This window comes from Marmota marmota, unplaced genomic scaffold (genome assembly GCF_001458135.2).
Source record: "Marmota marmota marmota unplaced genomic scaffold, marMar, whole genome shotgun sequence".
NCBI lineage: Eukaryota > Metazoa > Chordata > Mammalia > Rodentia > Sciuridae > Marmota > Marmota marmota.
In genome coordinates, this window is record NW_026000005.1 from 18868144 (window position 1) to 18885731 (window position 17588).

General features: G+C 35.5%; 1 protein-coding gene across 2 annotated transcripts in view; it reads right to left on the minus strand.

The window, feature by feature from the left end:
* The window catches only part of Satb2 (SATB homeobox 2), a 176000-nt gene that overhangs the window by 58730 nt on the left and 99682 nt on the right, over positions 1 to 17588 (minus strand). For both annotated transcript variants that reach the window (XM_048808248.1, XM_015481199.2), the window contains exon 7: positions 15419 to 15891. In XM_048808248.1, the coding sequence (XP_048664205.1) occupies positions 15419 to 15891 (473 nt within the window). The remainder of the gene's footprint in view (positions 1 to 15418; positions 15892 to 17588) is intronic.

Below are 17588 nucleotides of genomic sequence, written 5' to 3' on the forward strand. Positions count from 1 at the left end.
CTTTCACTTTTAAACTGTTTAGATCCTTCCTTTACCTTTTTTACAGTATGGGCAACCTTATGGGAAAATTAACCCATCTCTAAGGAAAATGCAGACAAAGCACCCTGAGAATGATTGCTCGTCAGCTCTCCTTTCCAAAGTGAAAGAGACACAATATTTGTTTTTTAAGGGGCTGGTGGAATATTCTGCTGCCTCTGGTTCATTTGCCTAATTACAGATAAAGACTCAAACCAACAAGGTGGCAAGTGCCACCTCCTTATATCATCTCCAGAGAATTAGAAAACTGTACCAAATTATTCACTTAAACTTTCATTTGAGTAGTCATGGTCCCCGAGTGGATTCTTTTTACCTCAGACATTTTCAAATAATAAGTGGCTTACTAGTGAGCACAAGAAGTGCTCTTGTGGTTTTGTTCAGTCTTTTTCACTTTGGTTATTTATGTGCTTTTAACTATCTTAAACTGTGATTTTAAAAAATGTAATCTAAACTCTGCAGGCTCAGAACTTATTGAAATGAATTTAGCTAGTTGAAAATCATCCTTGGGGTGGGGGTGGGAGGATCACAAGAAAGTCTGAAGCCTAACTTACACCACAAATCACCCCACCTAATTTTCAAAAAAACAAAAAGTAAATGTTTATCATATTGAAACTGTCTCAAATAGAACATAAATTAATAATTTATCTCACATAAATATTTCTAAAGCCCTTGCCACTATGTCATCTGGCATTTTAATTATCAGCCAGCCAGGCAGGAGGTGTCACTTGGACATGGCCATTATGCAGCCTGAGACACAGAAAATGTGGTATGGCACCTGGGCACCGAAAAAAAAAGATGTACTTTTATGAATAGAAAGGTCATGAATATTGAGAATGTGCAAATGGAGGGAAATTAATAAATTAACCAGGATATTGCTTATTAAACTTTCATATCAGTAATCATATTAAAACATATTGCAAGTATTGAGTAAAGTGGCCATTAAGTATTTTCCTCCTCATAGGCAACAGAGCCTTCTCCAGGGAGTCATAACAATTTCCTCTTCAGTGTTAGCTGGGGTTATGTAAGACCATGAAACATAGTGAAATGCAAGGAATGGAAACAAGATTGGCATAAGGGGAGATCCCCTCCAAAAGAGTTCTTGGGATACAAGTCAATGGAAAAAGAAAGGAATCAGGCAAAGAGAACCTCAAATTGGCCATTTCCTTGGTCTATTAATGGAGTATTTTGCAACCTTCATATCATTTCTAGCACCAGCAAAGAACATACAAGTTGGGCAGAAAAAAATCATTATAAGTAAAAAATTCGAAGCACAAAATGCAACAGAACAATAAAAGGCAATCCAACTTGCTTGCTAACATAGGCCATCTTCACACACAAAGAATTTGAATTAATTTTTGAAATGAAAAATTCACGTCCTTAATTTTTCCGGTATTCTAAAATATCTTTGTAACAGATTAAATGAATGACCTTACATTTTCTAAATCTATCTTTCTGCTGATGAGCTTTTCATTTCCTTACATCTTCAGTAATTTACATAGCTGGTCTCAAATTGTCAGTGTGCCTGATACATGCTAAGACTCAGAAAAGTTTGGGAAACATCACCATGACTGTTTCTATAAAATTTACTTCCAAGTTTCTGTACAAGCCCTTGTTACCTTCTCTGGGATGGCTGATAAAACATCTTTGATGAGCCTCTAATCCTATAAGATAACACATACAAACCCAGAGCAGGTTCTAGGAATTCTGAGCCTGTACCCCTCAGAGGCCCCCAGTCCTCTCCAAGGCTAGCAGCAAAAGTTAAAGTCATTACTGACTAAATTTTAACATTTTTTCATGGCTCTCAAATTTTTACTGCTTCTCTAGGACTGAGATATATTTCTCCAGAAAATCTAGGAGGACCCTAAACCTAATATCTACCATTGATTATCTAGGGAACCCCTAAATTCAATACACTTAATCTCAAAGAATGACAGATCCCTCCATTAATTCATTTCTTACTTATGACTTGGTACAAAACTCTGAGAGGAATGAGAAGATTAAAAAGAGATGGGTTCTGCTCCCAAAGAGTTAAGTATATGGTGGGGAGAAGAAGGTTTTATGGTAGTACCATGGAAATGATGACAGGTGTTATAATCATGAGATAGAGCCAGAGCCAACTCGGTTCAAAGAAGGAAAAAAGCACGGCAAACTGCAGGGCTCAGGGAAAACTTTTTGGAAGAGAGTGAGACATAACATTTTAGTTGGGACTTTAAAATGCAAGTAGTGCCTGGGTAGAGAGATAACAGTGGAACCACACAAAGGGGAAGGGAAGAGACAGGAAACAACCAAATATTTGAGGAAAAAAAAAAAAAAGAGCAAGTCTTCTCCAGAATATCAAGAGAAGTTTCTGTTTCCTTAAGGTTTAAAAAAAAAAAAAGAAAGAAAGTACAAAAACTGATAAAGTGATAGAAAACATTCTGAAGTGAAAATAATACAGTCCCCATTAATGTAATTCTGAACTACTGGAGTATATACAAGCTAACCAGCAAACATTACCCCCCAAAATGAAGTGATATTAGATAATCTGCTCAGCCTTTTTGTCACCTGCAACAAATTAGGCTTTCAATATGCAAAACATCTTCCTTCCAGAAAAACAAATGATCATGATTCCACTTAATTGTAATTTAATGAGGCATAATTTATTTTTTAAAGTGATATACACCAGGTGTGTACAGAGGAAAGTGGCCCAGCCAAGCCCCAGTGCTTCTCTTTGGAAAAAGAATCAAACTAGCTGGAGACTGTTTTCATTTCTATAAATTATGTTTCTGTTTCTGGCTGTTGAAGTGGGAGATAAAAAGGGTAACTTGCAATGTTCACTTATTATAACATGTACCTTTGAGGTAACTCAATCAAAAAAATACTCACTTATCATATAAAGCAAATAGTCTAAAATTGTTGAGATTCTAATCTGAATAAAGGTAGACATTAAAAGAGCACATAAACCCCCAAGAGAATTTATATATACTGCCTATGGCTATGCTAAAAATAAAATCATACACTTAGCACTTCTTTAGAAACACTTCAACTGATAATGGTAGAGAAAATAAGTCCTATCCATCCATATTTTAATTATTAACTCTGGGACAACCACATATAATCCCATTTTGCAGATTTGGGCACTAACTTGGGCCAACTCTCCATCCTGCCCCTAAGTATAACCTGTCTAACACATACTTCCCTTGGAGTGCAAAAAAAAAAAAAAAAAAGAATAAAAGAAGGGAGGGAGGAAGGGAGAAAGGAAGGAAAGGAAAAAGAAAGACAACATCCCTCCACATTCCTCATATTTCACTCTCCCTTTTCATGATTACTTGTTAGCCTTGATTTCATGAACTTCTGGAATTTGTCCAGATGATACAACAGCAAAAAAAAACTAGTATCCTCTTAAGAAGCCAGGTAATGCCAAATTCCCAGGCTAATCGCACAAAGTGAACTCTCACATTTTGGTGGTTAATTCAGAGTTAGTGGAAGCAGTGAGATCAGTGGCATAGCTGTAGAGTCTACTGGCATCCACCATCTGAAGGCTGACCTAACGAAATCGCTTCCCTCCTAATTTCTAGTCTCATTTCCTTCTAGATGCTCCTGAGGCATTTTCCCCTCTGCTTGTGAATATAAACAGGTTTCCCTGGGTCCCATATTCATAATCTACAACCCCACTATGAATCTGGCTGCGGAAATTCATTTGTGTAATGCTAAAAATTCCCACCCCACCCCCACCCCCCAGAGCACTGCTTAGCCATGAAGCCTGAGTACTTTGTCTGATTTGAATAAAAGGTATACAGGGCACAACAATGACAATTTGATTTTTATTATTAAAAATGATGTGTTAAATCCTCAAAGAAAATGTCGTTATTGCATTAGTTTAATAAAACCTCTCTTTTATTACAATATTTCTTTATTAGGAAAGACAGCCTATGCATGTGGCATTTTTGTAGGATACGGTGGAGAGAATTGAGTATCTACAGGGAATTAATGTACTTTGCAAATATAAATGCATATACAAAAGTAACACTTGCAGACAAATGTTACTGTAGATATAAATTTTTCAAAGCACTAAAAGACTAGGCACATATGTGTACATGTATATCCACTGCAGTTGGGTATTATTTCTCCCTTCTTTGGACAGAGAATGCACAAAAGCACTGATTCTTTCTCAATTATGAGACTTACCATCTTTTATATTATGCCACCATAAAAGCCTTCCTCCTATAGTCATATTCTACAACTCTGGCAGGAGATCTACACACTTTGCACTTAGTGATTAGTTGTTGATATATGGGAATATAGGGATCTAAGAAAGCACTGAATGCTTATTTTTACATTCCTGGGACAGAGTGTCCTATCTTGGCTAAACAGCCAGCGACACGCCCTGCCTGGCAGGCTACATATTGAAAGCCTGAATCACATTATACCCAAGAGCTTTTCATTCAGTCTATTGAACCATAATTGAAACTGAAATTTTGAGTCATGCAAACTCCTCTTTAAAACAAATATTCCATATACCCCAAACCTGCAACTTATCAAACAAAACACTTATCTCATAGACAGTTTTCTTCCCTGAGCATGAAATAAAACTTCACATATGGCACCTGACACATCAGAACACAGTAAGCATGCAACACAAAGTGAATGGCTACAGCAGAATATTCTTAAAGCCAAAGCATTCTGTGCTCTATTCAAGGCAATACCTTGTACAAATCAGACTTGAGCTCATACAATGGAGGACCTTGGCCAAAACCCAATTTCTGGCAAGTTTACTATTTTTAACCTAACCTATGCAACAGTAGACATTATTAGGTAAACAGTCTCATCTCATTTTCCTCCTTATCACTTCCTCCTTGTTGTCTTTTTAAAAAATGTTAGTTAGTAGAATGGGGGCTATGCACAATCCAAGTCAAAATTTTCTAAACATGTTAGCACCAAAAAGTGTAAGCAAACAGAGAAATGAACAGGTTCCCTTTGGAAAACGTTTTACCAGTGGTGCTCTCAGCTCTGGGCACGTACATGGTTTCTACTCACACCTCAAGTACCTGGCACCAGGGCTGTTTCATTCACAAAGTTCTGGGCCCTGGTTATTCCTAGTTTCCATGAGTATTCTGTGAAACAACTGTTGGCACTCTGCCCAAAAAATTTACTAGCTTTGGCTACTTTGTCAAAACATTGGCAAAAATAGCATTTCCCAAAAACAAAACAAATCAAAAAATACATTTATTGAATATATTTATATCTCAAATGTATCAGATGCCTTTAGATATAAGTAAAGCATTGTATTAACACGAGCTGATTATTCTGAAATAGTTATAAAACATTATTCTTTCCTGCTGAAATATTTCTGCGTTAACTTCAATCACTTCCAGGGTCAAAAGCACCTGGTCTGACATAGCACATGGAACACATCACAGTCCTTACTATACCACAAAAGGATCTCTGGTTCAAAAGTCTGTTTATTGGTCGTACTGCCTTGAAAAAGGAACTGTGTCTTTCTTCTGCCACTCTATGATAGCAGCAATGATTGAGAAAAAAGAGGTTGAGTCTGAGCTTGGAATTCAGGCTTACTCGGTTAAAAGTTGGACTCTAATTAGACAACAATTATTCACCCGAAGGACAGTTTCCTTGCCCATAAATCTGAGATAATTCTACTTTCCTCATGGGCTCCCTATAGAGGTTATGTGAGTACATGATATATATTAAAAGTTCAAAAAGTGCTAGCCATCATTATGATGACTAACATAGTCTCTAAATACTTAATATTTGTTAAATGAGCAAGTAAATATATAATATATTCTTATTTTAAACATTCAATTTTAAATATTCAAGTCAATTCAGTTATATTTTGCTAAATGTCTACTTACACAGAAGGCAAATTATAAATAATAACTTTTAGGAATAATTAAATAACTTTTTGGAATAATTAAAATTATTTGGCTCAAGTCTCCTCCAAAGGAAAAGCTAATAAAATATATAATATGAAATGACCATATGTATATTTCAGATAGCACTAAAATATTAATTTTATATTTCAGAAAAGTAAAACAACTTTCCTTCTCTAAGTAACTGAAATAATTTAAAATAAGCCTTAATCTGGATAATTTAAATGTGGGTCATAATTATTAGTGAATCATGAAATTAATTTAGCAGGTCAAAACAAACTTTTTATAATGAATTAGAATTAAGAAAACTAGAAAGTATCAGAGTGCTTCAAACATGGTGTGAATATTGGTTCATGAAGGTATATTTTTTGTTTTTTTTCTTTCATGGAGTCTTTGCTTTAGAAATAGATATACAGATAGAGCTGGAGGTAAACCCAGTTGCACATGTGCACACATCTGTGTGTGTGCCAGCCATTATGTGTAAAGCATTTTTTTTGGTGGTGGGGGGCAGGCATCATAGTAAGAGAAATCTGAAAGTAAATGATAAAAGTCTGGATTGGTAATTTTAGTCACAAAACTTGTAGGTAAAATTGAAACAATCTAGTAATTTCCAATTGATTTCAATTCAATGTGGTTATATACATATATATATATATATATATTAACAGTATTTCTGGCCTTTAAACTTAATTTTCTTTATTTGAATAAACAGGCACTTAACCCCAAGCCAAACAGTCAACATTTTAATCAATTTCCATGAAAGGAAACTATATATATTATTCTATTGCTTTCAATAAGCAATGGAGAAAAATATATAAGTAATGAGACCTAAAGCTGATGTTTCCTTATATTCCTTTATGAAAATTCTACTTTAATTAGAAAACATCATCCAGGATCTGGGATAGAGCTGCATGCTGAAAGCCCAGGTTTCTATTAAGACATACTCACTAGAGGTGAAAGAAAGACTTTACTGACGACAGAGCCCCCCACCTGCATGAAATGAGTCAATCATTCCCTGTTGGAAAATCATGGGGGAAAAAAAAAAACTTAGAAAACGATCACCAAAAGGGAGTGTTTTGTTGTTTTTTTTGTTGTTGTTGTTTTTTCTTTCCTGTAAAAATGGAGACACCTGAATTTTCTATAATGAGTCCAGTGACTCATTAACTTTTAAGGACTCTGCACATTGGTCAGGGGCAGAAGGAATACATAGAATAGGAGGTCACCATATTTGCTTCCTCTGATTCTTTGGCATGAGTTTTGTGAAGGAGGGAGGAAAAAAAAGAATAGTTCCATTTCCTGTTACACACAAGTTTCTATCTCAGGTAGATTTACGAGTAGGAGTTGAGTTGTACAGTTTGATAGGTAGCAAATCAACCTTTCCTTTACCCACAAAGCACAAAGTTGGCTTCCCCAAGTCTGAATACATTAGCTCTTTGACCTAGCCAATCTATGTTGTTTTTTGGCTGAGATTGGCCATATATATTAGTCTTTATATATGTACAGGAGGAACCAAAGTGAACCTGCTATCTAGAGGGCTACCCTCAAGCTACCAAATAACTTTTGAGACACTGCTATCATGGGAGATATTAATATTATTACAATCTTTACATCTATGAATTCAAGCCAGTGATTCTGAAATGAAAGATTGTTTATTTTATGAAGCAAGCAGGGACATCTCTTCCTACTTTATTAATTTAATGTTCTGAAGTCAAAAGAGGGTATATTATTTGCTTTGAAACTCAATAACATGTTCATGCCTGATCTGCAGCATTTCATATTTATAGCCCATCTTTCAGTGGGTGGACTTCCTTTTTCTCACAGATTTCCTTGCCATTTTATAACCAGCTCACTGAACCATGGAGTCAAGACCCCTAGATTTACATTGTGTCCCATTACTCTATGACTTGTGAAGTGCCTGTATCTCTGCTGGACACCGAGAAATAATGATGGCTGGGACCAGATGCTAGCTGACAAAGAATTCTGAATATCTTGGAGGTCAAGTTATCTACAAACACAAACTGTATGTGTAATTAAATTATGCATATCTTTGGTTAACAATATGTATAAATCAAACAAAGAAATTGAAAGACAAATCTTGCCGCCCTCAAAACTGAATCGTAACACACTAACACTCAGATGTACAAATATTTGGATTGCCAGACTTTTTATTTTGTTGCTACACATCTCTGTGTTACTTCAAAACATGTTTAGCCACTCCTTAGACATTTCAACTTTAATAATTTGGGATGTACATGTACTATAAACATTGTGTCAATAAAGCATAAAAGCAAAATTCATGTCATCTCACGCAAAGACGTTTACACTTCTAGCAGTTGACCTTACTGCCAATGTTTCTGATACATCATTCAATCTAATTTTCCAATCCGCTGAAAACATTCTCCAGTTGCTGAGTGACTTCATAAATTGTATTTATGACCCTGGTCTTAAGTTTCTTCAAATGATGTGGCTTTGATGAGTAAACTGCAAATTTTCTGCAAAGTCTCATAAAAAATAAAAAGTAGTCAAACGAGGACAGGTCAACCAAATGAGTTCCTGAGGGATTTTCAGTATCCTGTTCTCTATCAGATAAGACCAGGGTGCACAGCTTTCTCAAGCATGGACTTTCATAAAAATCTGGAAATGGGGTAACTCTGTGACTTTTTTTTATTATTAAACTGAAGAAGGAGCAAGATACCAAATTAGAGACCAAATGTTATAAAAGAGTAGCACATTTTGCAAAACACATCTGTGCTTCCACAGAAAACATGTTTCTGGTTGGCTCAGCAGAACTACCTGAGACACAAGATGAACCTAAAATTTTCTGAGTTATGGCATGCCCTGCTGGGGGGCAGGGGGAATGATATACTCCATTAATAACAATCATGGCAGAAGTCTTGTTTTCAAATGATGCAAACTTCTCCTTGCTGGCTCCTTGGGTAAGGACATTTCCTAAGCTCTGTCACCAAGGAAAAGGGCAAGCAGTGCAGACAGGGCATGAGGATCACACCTAATTTCCCTTTTCTGGCATTCTAATGCTCCCATTCACACGTGGCAGCACATCCGTTCCACTGGATTTAGCCTAGTTTGGATCAAAGCTTCCTCTACTTCATTTAACAGATTTGTTCAGATGGAAGGTCTCAGAGGAAAAACAATGTTAGTAAGTGGGGATTTCTGAACATATGAATATGTAGGTCATTGGATTTTTAAATAAATTAGAGAATAGTTTATCTATTAAGGAAGATTCACTGTACATATTTTATGAAACTTGCTCATTATAGGTCAGTGGACATCAGTAATATTAAGTCTTTTAAAAGATCGTCAAAAGATTTTTCATACTTGTATAATCCTACAATTGATTTTTTAAGTCCATATTGTAACAAAGCAAAATAATGCCTAAGATTAGGATTCATAACTGTCAAAATGCAAAGACAGAAACACAACTTAAGAAACACAAATAAGAAATTTATTTCATGTCCATAGACCTATTAAGTGAAAGTATGTCAACACTAAGACAAATTCAGGATATAGACAAAAAAGAAAGAGTATGGGTTATATGAAATTATTACTTCAGAGACACCATCTACACCTCTACATCCCTGACAAAGCACTGAAGATTAAGTAGGGCCAAGGAGCAAAACTACTCTGAAATTCACATGATAACATCAGTCACCTTTCAAACTTAGTAAGGATGGTTTTCATTCAAGTCTACTTTGATAGAACTTTTAAGGCCTCATACCTCATATCTGTTTCTTCCCAATCTCATTCATATTCAATTCATATTCTCTCTCTCTCTCTCTCTCTCTCTCTCTCTCTCTCAATATCCCTAAGTCAGTAGTCATCTGGATAATATCAATAGCAATCCAATGACTTTTAGAGTTACAGGTTTAATATAATAGTAGTGATAATAGATTCAAAGTGAAACTCTTCCTACTAGTCCCATAATAGTATATGGCTTTTGTTTTGTGAAAAGAATGAGCATAAAACTGACAAAACTGAAGTTTTAGGGTTTTTTGTTTGTTTGTTTGTTTGTTTCTGCTGGGGATTGAACTCAGGGGCACTCATTCTATTACTGAGCTACATCCCCAGTCCTTTAGTCCTTGATTATTTTGAGACGGAGCTTGCTAAATTGAGTCTGACCTTAAACTTGCAATTCTCCTCTCCTGTATTGCTGAAATAACAGGCGTATGCCAATGCACCCAATTTAATGAAGATATACTTTATTCAAACTACTACTGGCATGATACGACCAAATGTCAAGTAGGCTAGCAATGACATGGACCTATAATCTGGAATTTAAAAAAAAAAAAAAAAAAAAAAAGATCCTGAGATTAAATACTCCCATGCAAGTGATTTGTTAAGTCAGGGCTTCACAGGAAACTGGTGAGACATAAGGAGGGGAAGAAGTGCAAGCAAAGTCCCAGGCATGGCCTGATTCTGCAGAAAGTTCTGGAGAGAAAGAGCAGTCCCTACCACAGTAGACAAGGGAGCTGGGCTGTCATCTTCCTGTACCATCAGGCCATTGTCTAACTAAGCATTTCCAGCTCTCTGCCAGTGTGAGCAAAGCAAAATCCAGTCACCCAAGGAGAGCCCTTAAATGAAATGCCCAACAACAGATAGAAGCTTTTAGAAATGAAAGCCTGGGGTGGGGCATCAAATGCAGGGATGTTGTGCACCTCAACTTCCTCTGATGTACTGACCATAGCATCTTGCTTAATGACTACAGTGAAAGTGCTTAGAAATGAATCATAGGATTGCCTGAATATTAAGGACCAGGTCAGAAAATACCTTATCACTTTCACCTTACTGTTCTCCTGGAATCCCATTTGCCATGGCATGAAAAGCCTTTTCTTTTAAAAGACTGGTAAAGACATGGTGCTTGGCACGACTCTGCACCAGAAATCAGAACTATGTTAGTCTCATGGTCCCATTAGAGTCCACAATGGCATTTCATGACTTCGAATAAAGTCATGAAGCTGTATCTCTTGCTCAGAACAAGTGACACAATTTTTATGTTCTTAGAAGAGACAGTAAATGTTTTTGTTAACACACAGAGAAAAGTAAGAAAAAGAACCCACAATAATAAAAGAATCAGATTAGCCAAAGGTTGTCTCTCTCTGACTCCAGCAATGGCCATGACCTTGTCATGAAGCATGGGTGGGGCACCATTTCATCAAACAAATTCACTTTATGCTTCTTAAAGGCATATTTATTAAAATAAAAATGCATTAAAAACAAGCTTTTGGAAATATAGTCCTTAGTGTTATTTTACTTCATCAAATGGTACTATGGCAATGATTCTGCCATACATAGCAACTAGTTTCTCTGTAAAGAGCTGGCATTTTCAAATGCTATTTATTATGAATTTTAATTTTTCATCAAGAAGTCTTAAGCATGAGAAATGAAGCAGATAAGGTATTTTATTTCCAATTCTAGCTGTATTTTAAATATTTACATATGATTTCAGTTTATATACACATACACAAGCTAGATTCCTTCTTGGTAAAATCACCAAGTACATATTCAGGAACACTAATTTTAGGGTGATAAAAATGTATTTATTTGCTTTCTTATTGAATTTGATAATAAATGAGTACTAAAGATCATGAAAATATTTTCTTTCTAGAAAATATTCAAGCATATGAGGATATCTACATATTAGTGAAGTAATTAAGCCTGATATCAGCTTTAGGTGCCCATCAAATGAATGATCTGAATGTGTTGCTCTGAGTAAAAAAAAATTTAAAAAAAAGTTACAATTCTTTTCTATCCAAAGACTAACAATTCATTTATATTATCTGTAACATTAGTTTTTATTATAGCTGAGAAATTATTATGTCACTCATAAATGTCTGAGTCCACTCAAAACCGCCTCACCATTTGGAAAATCCATGGTGGGTTTCGTGGGGGCATAGTAGACCATTTTTTCCATTTAACAATGCTGCTGGTAAAACCAGCTGCCCAGTCTTGCTGTTAGTGACTACAGTACACATAGCAAAAACAATCTGCCTGCTGACCTCCTGCTCAAGTTCAAACTATGTCATTCTGTCAATACCATCTACCTTGATTAGGTTGGGCTTTATACACAACAGGTTATGATCCCAGAGGGATGAAAAGCTTTCCCAAATTAAAAGCAGAATTTTAAAAGGAAATACTCATACATTCCTATGCAGTTTCCATTTGATATCCTCAAGGCTGGCCCAGGAACTCAAGCTCATGTTGATTGAAAGTGAATGTTTCTTTCTGGGTGTAGCCATCTTGCAAATTTAATGGAAGGAGGAAAATATTAAAATGTGTTCCATGCTTCAATTAGACATTTTATAACTTGGCACTTCAAAGGTGGCAATGCCAAAGAAAAATCATTAATCCATAAAAAGAGACAAAATGGACTGTGCAGAAGACAGACCTGCAGGAGTCCAGTGCTTTGGCCAAGCACACCCTCTCACCAAGTATCTTTGGTCTTGCCTCATTATGAGTCTTCTCTCATACTTCATGCTATTTGGATAAAAATATATACTGTATTTGCTTCTAAAATCTAAAGTAATAAAACCATGCTTTCAATTTTATCTTTAGCCAAAGGAGCTGTATACATAACCAGACAATAAAATGTTGGCTAGGCATGAAATGCCTATTCATGCACATGGATGATAGATGAAAGAACACACATACACACACAGAACCGCAAAAACAGTCAAAAGATGCATCCTTCCAATTTGCATTTTGCAGTAGTTTGCAACAGACTTGCTCAAAAGGACCACAGCCTTTCATAAACCCAGTCCAGAGATAACTGTAGACGCACAAATGCTATAGCCTAAGCACTTCAACTCACAAGAGTAAAGTGATAGAGCAATGTTTGGAGCATTCATGGCTCTCCCAAACCTCTGAACTCATTTTCAAGTGATGTGAACTGTCACTGACAGAATGCATAAATTAGCTAAGAGCCAAAGAAGCAAGAGATTTCACCACTCTTTGACCCCCCCTCATACCTAATATGTCAGTACCAAACCTCAAACTAGCCCACTCTGTTTTCTTCCCTGTTCCAAGTCCAGCAGTTCCATCATTGCTGAAAATTATTACCTATAATCACATTTTGGGGTCCATCCCTAGTTCGTGTTAACTTCAGCAAGGACCCAAACTACCTCACAAATACTTTAATCTCAAATTGACTGCTTTTAAGTTGTCCACCTGCTTTTAGTCTTCTTTGCAACCTCAAATTTTATTTATTTATTTTTTTTTAATTAGTTGCTCAAGCAACACCAAATTTTAGAAAACGTGGTTTGCTTCTGTATCCTCAACAAGTGGTTATTCCTTGACTCCTAAGGCCTGGTTCCTCTCTCTACTACTGAAATGAAACTATACTGTAAAATTTGCCAAAGACTTCTCCCAACCAATCATCAGATCTTATGGAGCAGTTTCAAGCTTCTCCTTTATGGATGTTCCACACATGAAGAGTCCTTCTGGAAACTCTACTTATGTCTTCTCTACTCTCACCACTATTCCTCCATTCCACCTCCACCTGCCCCAGCTCTTCTGGCATTTCTTCTGTCTCTCTTCTTGGTGTTGTTGGTTGGTGATAGTTCTCCCCCTTCCATCTCCTAATTCTTTAAATTCTGGGCTCTGTGAAAATTCTTCTAATTTCTTACTCTACCCCTGACAACTCTTCTCAGTACTAAACTCCTATTTTCAAGGACTGTTATAAATCTTCAGAAGAAGTCTGCTAACATTTTAAAGTCAAAATAAATCATTCCAAAACAATCACTGTAACCTTATTCCAACCAATCTTTCAATGTCCTTCTTAATTCTCTTAATACTACACCCTATTCTCAGTCACAAACCTTGGCATTATCTCGACTTCCTTCTTTACCCACTCATACACTTTCTGTGAATTTTATTCCCACAATGTTTCTTGACTCACAACTCTACTCCATTGCCACCAACCTAGCTTAAAACTTCCCCACTTTTCAGCTGGATACTTATGGCAGCCTTCGAAATGATCTTCTATCCTCTTACTCTCGTAAGAAAAGGGGGAAAAACCTTCCCAAGATCTAATTTTGGTTATTGAATCACAGAATATTCCTACATAAGACCTTCAAGAGTCTCAAGTGCCTAAAGATCAAAGTTCTTAGCATGACCCTGTTCCCATCACCATCTTTAAGTTTTATGATCATAAACTACCAACTATTCACACATTTTTGATGCAACATTTTCTCGTGAATCTCCTTAGCTAAAATGCTCTTCTTCTCCATCTTTGCCTATTGAATTTCATTTAATTTTCAAGATCTAACACCCCAACCTAATACTCTAGTTAGTTGTTTACATATGTTCAGCCATGATCTTTTTCATCTTTTCATCTGCACAGAGAGAAGCTTGCTGCCTCACATTTAGTAGGGTGGCTAACTCCAGCCTACTGTGTTCTTGAAGACTTATCACATTCATTCTGGAATCCTAGAAGTATTCCCCAACCCAAACTCACCATAAACCCCCATTGTGGTATTTGCTTACACTATCCTGTGTTGTTTAACATACATTATATTTTATATAACTATTTGGTTATATTTTGTCATATTAAATCAGATTAGATCTCAGAAGCTAAGCACCTTTACTTTTTCATTACTCATACACAGAGGTTTGATTGATAGTTTTCAAAGTGAGGCTCCCAAGCCAGTAGCATCAGTATCACCTTGGACCTTATTGGAAATAAAATTTGGGATGGTGGGGGGTCCTAACTCAGAACTAACTGAATCAGAAACTCTGGGCCTGTAAATCTGTGTTTTAACAGCCCTCCAGGTGATTTTAATATATGAAACAACTGTGATAATATTTCATGACCAAAGGATAATTTATCTAATTTATGTGTTCTGAAATGCATACAAGTTTTGAAGAGGTAAAGAATAATTAAGAACCACAGATGGCAAAGAACCTTTCAAATAAACATATGAGTAAACTGTTTACCTTTTATCATTTAATGTTATATTGTCATATATTCTTCTAAAACATTAAAAATACGAGCAAATGATCTGTTATCAATATCTCAAATCTAACTTGCACATTTTGAAGGGATTAGAGAAATTGTGACATAATATAAAAGTTCAAAACAAGATAAACAATAGATTAGGCATGCATAAATAGTTTTTCAATTTATCTAACAAAAAACAAGGGAATAGTAATCACAGAATTCAAGATAAGGTTAAGTCCAGGGACAAGTAGATGAAGAGGTAAGGAGGAACATAAACATAGACCCAAGCCATTAGTACTATTCTGGGTCCTAAACTAGGTAGTAGATTCATAGTAGGCTCACAGATGGTCATTACACTACTGAAATTAATTAGTTTATTAATTAATTCAGGTCATGCATTGATCAAATGGTGAAATATTTCAATATCAAAGAAATATTAACATAATTATATGCACTCTAATATGCTTAAAAATTTTAAAGAGATAAATAAGAATTAAGACATGTCACAATTGTATCCCTAATATTTTTCTTAACCACTGATTATGATGAATGTTAACTGTACCTGTGTACGGTTGAATGCCACTCTTGCAAAGACAGCTTGGGATACACTGGCCCTCTTCAGCTCATCTCTAACTTGCTGGTAGATATCTGGAGAGACTTCCACAGAAGAGTTGGTTGGCTCTGGCTTAACTGCTCTAGGAATTGGTGGATGGTTCAGGAACTGCTGGTTGATGGCTTGAGGATGCTGGTGAGCCAGGAGCCGACTAACGGCAATCTGTTGGTTTATCAGATGGGCCATGGCAATTTGTTGCCTGACAAGTTGTGGACTGAGCTGTGGGGAAAGAAGACCAGGGCTCATGATGGGCTGTAACGCGGGCACTTGATTTCGGATTGGAGTACTGTGGTGGATTTGGCTATGAGGAGACTGTTCGTTGGTTTTCCCCAGGGATGCCAGCTGGTTCATATTTGGTAAATGCATTGGACGCTGGCCCAGAACACAATAGTCTGAAAGGTTTTCTCGTTCCACTCTTTCCACTGTTAAGAGATAAAAGTGATAATTTGTATTACTTTCATTGTTAAATTTATTGTTAATATAAAGAGTTCTGAACTATTACATTTTTGGTAAATTCATGATACAAACTTTTTTCAAACAAAGCTGGAAGCCCCCAGAATAAAAGTGCTATTTTTTCTGGGAAAAAGTTACAATAGCTGATTTTTTTTCATAGAAAATATGAAAGTAAAAACTTTCAACTTTCTTGAAGCTTTAAAAGTAAGCATTTCATTGAGTATCAAAGACAGAAGCCACACCATTTCAAATTCTAAATTCGCTCATATTCCCACGCTCTATCATCTCCCCTCACTCACAATCATGAGTAATATAAAAGAACTAGTTATTCTTATCTTTTGTAATTCATCATCAGTGTAATTCATGTATAGCACATGGTCCCCAGGAAACAACCAGAACAATAACCCCCTTCTCAATTAACTGCTACCTTGTAATAAAAATCTCATATAAATACTAATATACCACTATGGATATTTTCATAGAAAATGTCTACTGTATAATATACCCATTTACCTCATTTGCTATTGCTTTTATAGGAATGTTTAAGAAATGAATTTTTCAGTGAATGTGATACGCATTGAGATAAAAAAGAAATTTCATAAAATTCATAATAGCACCTTGAATTGTCATTGAATAAGGTTAACCCAATACCATGCCAAGAGAAATAAGCCAAATTCAGAAATTCAAGGGTTGAATGTTTTCTCTCATATGCAGAAGCTAAAGTAAAATAACAAAAAGGGAGAGGGAAGCTAGGATAACATAAAGAACCAATCAAATATAAATTAATAGACAAGGAAAAGGAAATCTAGTAGAATAGAGGAAGAAGATTGGGAGAGGGGAAGGAGGATGGGAGGATAAACAGGGAAGGAAAATGGGGGAGTCATGAACTTAAATCAATTTCCATGATTATATGAGTTTGTAAGGATGAACCCAACTATCATGTGTAACTATAAAGCTCTAACAAAAATAAATAAATAAAGGGCCTTACAGTAAAAAATAAATAAATAAGTATCTCCTCATTTTCCTGGTTATCTATTAAATGTTATCATACTTTATTAAAGATTTAAAGATTAATCTTGAAAGAGAGAAGAAAAATTATGTATCATAGATGTACAAATATAAGGCAATTTTACTTATTCCCCAAAGTTTAGGAAAACAGGGGTCACCTCCTAATCAAATCCTTATCTAAGCACTATATTACTATTTTATTATCTAATATAAAGTTTTGTTTGGAGAAAATATGTTGAGTTATAACAACTCCATTATCATTGGTTTTAAGAGCTTATAGGTATAATCTATCCATATCTGTTTTTGAGAGTAAATTTCAATAGTAATTATTTCTTACAATTCCAAATGTTCGATATGATTATACAAAAGTCTATTAAAGATAACATTAAGAGGCAATGTTTGGGGTGGTTACATGCTAGGGATCAAAAGGATTCACCTGCAGGACAAGCTTTTTAAAAAGTTTATATCCCATCTGATTCAAATGTATGATATGTCAAGATCATTGTACTGTCATGTGTAACTAATTAAAACAAATTTTAAAAAGTAAAAAAAATATAATAACTGTCTGTCTATTACACAAATGACATTTGCAGTTTGGCACAGAATTTCTAGTGAAAGAATAGTAGTATTTTTACCAAAAAAAAAAAAAAAAAAAATA